The sequence below is a fragment of the Cynoglossus semilaevis genome, chromosome 11 (assembly GCF_000523025.1).
Source record: "Cynoglossus semilaevis isolate Cse_v1.0 chromosome 11, Cse_v1.0, whole genome shotgun sequence".
NCBI classification, from domain to species: domain Eukaryota; kingdom Metazoa; phylum Chordata; class Actinopteri; order Pleuronectiformes; family Cynoglossidae; genus Cynoglossus; species Cynoglossus semilaevis.
This window is the reverse complement of record NC_024317.1, coordinates 15,497,468-15,503,548: the sequence shown is the minus strand read 5'-3', so window position 1 is coordinate 15,503,548 and position 6,081 is coordinate 15,497,468. Positions and strand designations below refer to the sequence as shown.

The following is a 6,081-nucleotide window of genomic DNA, read 5'->3' as shown; positions in this document are numbered from 1 at the left end:
GTTTCTTTTTCTTCACCTTCTTCTTGTCTTTTATAAAAACAAATAAACTACAATGTGATTTATTGATGCCAATAGATAAAAATATAATTTTGTCAGTCCTTCGAATGAAAACAAAAACCCAACAACATTAAATTGTACTTTGGTTGGCAGGACTGTCCTCATCCGAAGCGTCTTCATTTTTCTTGGTCTTAGTTTTCTTGGCTTTGGCTTCAGTTCCGTTCAGCTTGGCTTCTGCGGCGCTGGTGACGTCCTCCTTTTTCTTCTTTGGCTTCTGTGAATGTCTTTTTGGAGTTACATTAGAAGAGAATGAAAGAAAAGTTTGGCGTTCTGAGGAAACGTATGGTCAAGTATCACTGCTGTAGGAACATTAAATGTGAAATGTGTTTTTTTATATTGAGTTTCAGCATTGATAATAACTCACCATAACAAAGACCCAGTGATAAGGAACGCAGAGGGAAGGAAAAGAGGGAAGGTTATCTGACAGAATCTGACTCATCATTCTCTGGTTCTTAATTTTGGTTTGAATTTATTTTAAAATTGTTATGTTATTGTTTACTATTTGGTAAAATGTAAGTAATGATGATATAAGAAAAATGCAAAAACACTCTTGATACAGTTTTCTTACAGAAGACATGCAGTAAAAATCATAGTAATAATGTTGATAGTGCTACGACCACTAATACTACACATCTAATACTACTCATACTGTTAGTACTACTTAATGGTACTAATAATTAGAATAATAACAACAATAGTAATAATAATAATTTTTAAAAAATCAGATATTTTCAGTTTTCATCCATCTGACACCAGGTCAGTCTACAGACTGGACCCACTGTGAACCCTGGGTCCTCTGGTCCCTGCTCCTCTTCGTACATAAATTTACATCTACAGTATTCTATTCATGTACATTAAAATGAATAGAGGTTTGTAGACACAGTGACAGGAACACGGAGAGTCGAGTCCTGAGTCACAGAGAAAGAGGTCAGTGGGACTGCTGCAGTGGAGACAGTGGACTAATCCTATTACACCCAGATCCTGTGGACGAGGACGTCTATTCGTGTCCATGTGATCCACAAATCAGAGCAACGTTGGAGGTTTTTTTATCACTGTAAAGAATCGGTTTCTTCATTGTTTCTTTTCGACCCTAAGAAGTTAATACTATAGTATAAATGGATCAACTCTGGGGCCTGTGATGATGGTGTTATGTTTAAAAAGGTTCCAAACACAGGAGAATCACAGGAATCAAAATGAACAAAGTCTGAACCAACGTACATCTAAAATACAAGATGTACAAAATTAAAGTTTTGTTGTTGCTGCAGCAGAGCTCAGTGCACTAACACTGGTCGATGAGCTGATGGAGCTGATGGAGCTGATGGTGATCAACAACTGCCTTCAACTCTTCCTGCAGGTATTTTCTTCAGCGGACGACAAAGTCATAGCCAAAAATGTGGCTACAACCTGAGCGTCACGATACTAAACAGAGATTGTTGCAGTCATATTGACTTGAATGAAAACTTTGAAAACAAAAATCTTGACTAAAGGACATTATTTTGTGTTTTATTTTTTTATGTTTTAAAGTCATGATTTTCCGGACTGTTCCCTCAATCAATCTAATTCATCATCAGCTGTGTATTCTTTGTACTTCAGCACATTCAGTGCTAATTTAGGCTAATCATGTTTGCTGTTTCTGTGGTTAATTGAAAAAACACAATAACCTAATAAATAAAGAAAAAATATTGAACTGAATGTTTTAGGTAGCTGCAAAATTGAAATGCTTTCTAGAATAATTCAATGTATCTATTCTATCCTTTTCTATTCTATTTTACAGTATGTTCCTCCACGCTCTTTAATTTGTCTAAGTTAATAAATGCAGAACACAAATGCAGAAAAGGGTTACATTTCTCATGTTTTGCTGTCATTTACTTCTACTGTATCTCTGAGTCAAAAACAGTCACATCATTTACCTTCTCTGCAGACATGACTAGACCTCAGGCTTCAGCTTGGCCACGTCTTTCCTTTTTACCAAGGTTAGGAAACAAAAACAGCAGCTTCTTACTGCGGACCGTGAAAGAATGACAAAGCCCTGTACTCCCCGTGTCTCCATCAGCAACAAGTTGTTAATAGGATTTATGTGTAAAGCCATCTGCTCAGTGGGAACACGTCTACGGGAGAAACAAACAGAGGCCCAGGATCAGAATAGGACGCGTTTATCACGTGTTCACGATCAGACGCCTCCACTTTAATGTGGAGGCACGGAGACGAGCAGCAGAAAACCGTCGGAATCAAACCCTGTTTGATCCTGTGATTACGACACGTATCAAAACAGAGCAGCAATAAACACATAAACAGTATATGAGCAAAAACTGTATATCTCTTTATAAAGAAAATTCAAATAAATAGTGTCTAAGAACCAAAACAAAGACAGCTGCTCCAGTTTAAAGAACTTAAATATGAGGAATAATGAAATTTAAAAAAAAGGTTTGACCAAGATATATATAATAATACTTAATGTATATAGATGTGAAATGTATCTTGGTGATCAAGTTTTGGGTCACAACCCACTATTTGAGACCCAGAGTGCACATTTTCCTGCAACAACTAAGGTAATAAAATTGGATTTGTTAAAAAAAAAAAGTATAACAAATTTTAGGACAGGCTCCCTTTGGGCATCTCTGAGTGACTCCAGGCAGCCTGTGAAAAACCTGGACTCTCCATGCACACTCTGGACACCACATGACCTGACTTCTAAGAGGATTTTTAAGAAAAAACACCCCCCGCACACACACCCCAGTTCAATACAACACACTGGAAGCCTCCAGAAGGTGCTGACCCTACAAATGGGATTAAAGAAAAGAGCCATTCACCACCTGGGTTTATTTCTGTGGTGTTTTCAGGGGGACGTTTTGAAGATTTGCCCACCTGAAAAATCCAGTCTGAACTATCAGTTAATTTGTCTTTCAACGGGAGTTTCACTGAAGAGATCTGTGCAAATCCATGTCTATTCTACAATTTACGTTATTTAACAAAAAACAAAACAAAGAAATTAAAAAATTAAATTTGTATTATTTTATACAGGAGTGAAAATGGAAATATTTTGGAAAAGCATTTGATCTTTTAAGCACTTCCAATATCCTCCCAAATCCCAAAGAATTACAGACCAGCAATACAAGCTAACCTGTCATTTTAAATTTTGGTCGACTTGTTGCACTGACCAGAGTATCTATTTTGATGATATACTGTATAAAATATTCAATTTTAATTTAAAGACAACAACAACACAAGACAAAGGGCTGTGGCAGTTACAAATAATTTATCATTTGACCCAAACAAACGAGTCCATTGACTCAATGTGCATCTGTGTGTGATTTCCAGTTCACCAGCAGATGGTGCTGCGTCTCAAGAGACAAATCAAAAAGAAGCCTGAGAGCAGCTGTGAGGCACCAGGGGACACACGGTGGTGCTGTTATTTTACTAGTATGAGCTTACTGACCAGAGCCTTTGGTAGAACTGTGTCACAGTGTGAAATGTTCCCCTCAGTAAACAACGGACACCTACTTCCTGTTAGACAAACAACATAGCCTGAAGAAGGTCGACGACCTCTACAGAGCGGCTGAAACGAGATCTTATAGAGAAAGAAACGACCGTGTGGTTCTGTCCAAATCATTTTCACGTCACTTGTGTTTTATTGCCGCAACCAAAAAAGCAAACATAACCGGAGCAAATGAGAAGTGAGGGGCAGAGAGGCCATGAAACCCAACCCTTATTTTACCATCAACTGTAACAACAAGGCCGAATCAAACGAAAACACATTCGTCAATGTTAACGGCAACACCAGGGCCAAACAGCAGTTGTGAAAACACCAGACCAGGAAGAGTTACTGTGTGATGGACACATGCATGTACAGCAGTGCTCTGCAGCAGTGATGATGGTGATACTCTGGTTCACTCAGTGAGTTTACAGTGGAGACGTGAACTCAGTGGCTCTGTACGGTCCGCAGAGGGAGTGTATCTCAGGAAGGACAAACAATGAAGACAACACAGGAAAATGTGTGCTAAATGAATCCATTCCCTCAGGAGGAATCACTGGAGGAATGTGGAGGAGTAGAACGACAGACAATGGCAGGAGGTCTAATCTGTTTAATATGGATGGAAGAAACGCATTCAGGAGCAAAAATAGAAGCTCAGGTTGTTGATAGACAGAAACCAATAGTGTCAACACAGAATCAAGAGGGCCACATCCTGTTGTCTGCACGGGGACAGGAGCCCTGATATAGCCTTTACTGTAAAAGGTCTCACTGTATTTATTTAACTACTCAAAGTCAACAGAAGTCCATAAAACATGAAGATAACGTTAGCATCTTTACATAAGGATAATTACAAAAACAAGCTCAAGGAAGTTACATCCTCTTTAAACAAGATCTGCATCTGTTTCAAATAAAAACAGTTTACGAAAATAACAATCAAGACTTTCTGCGTACTGAGTACGGGTATTTTCTAGGGATGTCCAATATCAATCTATCTTTTTGCCGATATTCTACAACACAAGGCTAGCGTTGTCCTGATGACATTTTTTTTTTACAAACCAATACGAGTACGGGTATTTTCTAGGGATGTCCGATATCAATCTATCTTTTTGCCGATATTCGTTACTCAGAATTGTCCAAACACTTAATTTCCGATTCTGATGTCATCCGATACCGATATAGCGGGGCAGTGGTTGAAGTTAGGTGTTGCATGCGCACTAAGGTGATGGGTTTCTCAATTATTTTCTGCCCCCTAGGGGCCGGAATTGAAATACTATTGAGCTCCTGGTAATATGTATTTATCTGTACAAACCAGTGTAAGAGTTGCTGGCACCAGCGTTCTGAATACAACCTCCCGATTATCAATATAGACTAATAAAATGAGCTGCAATGCTGCCATCTAGTGACAAGAGGCGTCTTTATCGCTCATAATGTTCTGTATTCATGTGTTATGAAGGAGTTAACAGTTGGGAGAGGAGTGAGGTGGCGGTGTGAGCGCGTGTATGAGGAAAAGAGAGTGTGGAGAGTCTTAGAGGAGGAAAAGACGTTTTTGAAGAAGCTGAGTTGAGAGCAATGAGTTTAGAACATGTTACTGCAGTTGTGTTTCAATAAAAGTTCTTCCGAACACTGAGGCATCTGACTGGTCTGTCGCCGGGGCATTAAACAATTTTTAGAGCACACATCATTTGTACGAAACTCAGGCATTGCGTTATCAGGTTTTCATTATCGGAAGAAAAACCAATAACGATTCTTACAGATATGACAAAATCTGCTAATATCTGGCCGATACTATCAGACATCCCTAGTATTTTCTTTTGTGTCCTCGGCGATGCAGGTACTTCTCTGGAATGGAATAAAACTAAGAATTAAACAAATAAAAATAATAACAAAAAAATAAATAAAATAAAACAGATAGATAACATAAAAGATTCACCAACACTAGCTGAGCAGAAAGTGAGCAGAGCTTTTATACTAATATTGCATTTAATTGCAGACATTTCTTCTGTGGTCCAATGACACAAAGTTTCACTTAAGCTGTGTAGAACTATTTCCATGTTTGAACACACAAATAAGTATAATGTTGGTTAAATAACAACAAGAAGTTTTGGAAGGAGAAAGTGACTTGGTGAGGTGTAAACACAGTGACGTTAAACTGAGAAGAGACATAACGTGTTCGGTGCTAAGACTTTTTTTCAGGTGTTTGTTTTAGGTGTTCATATTACAACAGTACAAATGTTACAGTAAGTCCTGCTCCGGTGTCTGTCACATTGTAGTTTATTGTACTTAAGTAAACCACCATGAGAACAGTGAGACACTGAACTGCAGTAGGAAAACAAGCAGATGACAGGGATCAGAGCCAGAAAAACTTCAAATGCTGAATATAATAGCTGACATATACTCTGAATTTGTAGTAATCTGTGAACGTAGTAGACAGATGAAAAATGTACGATTTATTTGAATCGGAAAATTCTTTCAATTTTGCCAAATAATGCTAAACAGTAACATTGTAACCATTGTAATCAATTAATTTCAAAGCCCTCTGCACTGGCCTGGTC

General features: G+C 38.2%; 1 protein-coding gene across 1 annotated transcript in view; it reads right to left on the bottom strand.

Moving 5' to 3' along the window:
- The window catches only part of LOC103386573 (tubby-related protein 1-like), a 22,060-nt gene that overhangs the window by 4,875 nt on the left and 11,104 nt on the right, over positions 1 to 6,081 (bottom strand). Inside the window, 3 exon segments of the mRNA XM_025060123.1 lie at positions 2 to 27; positions 139 to 271; positions 1,968 to 2,165. Of these exon segments, the coding sequence (XP_024915891.1) occupies positions 2 to 27; positions 139 to 271; positions 1,968 to 1,982 (174 nt within the window). The 5' untranslated portion in view covers positions 1,983 to 2,165.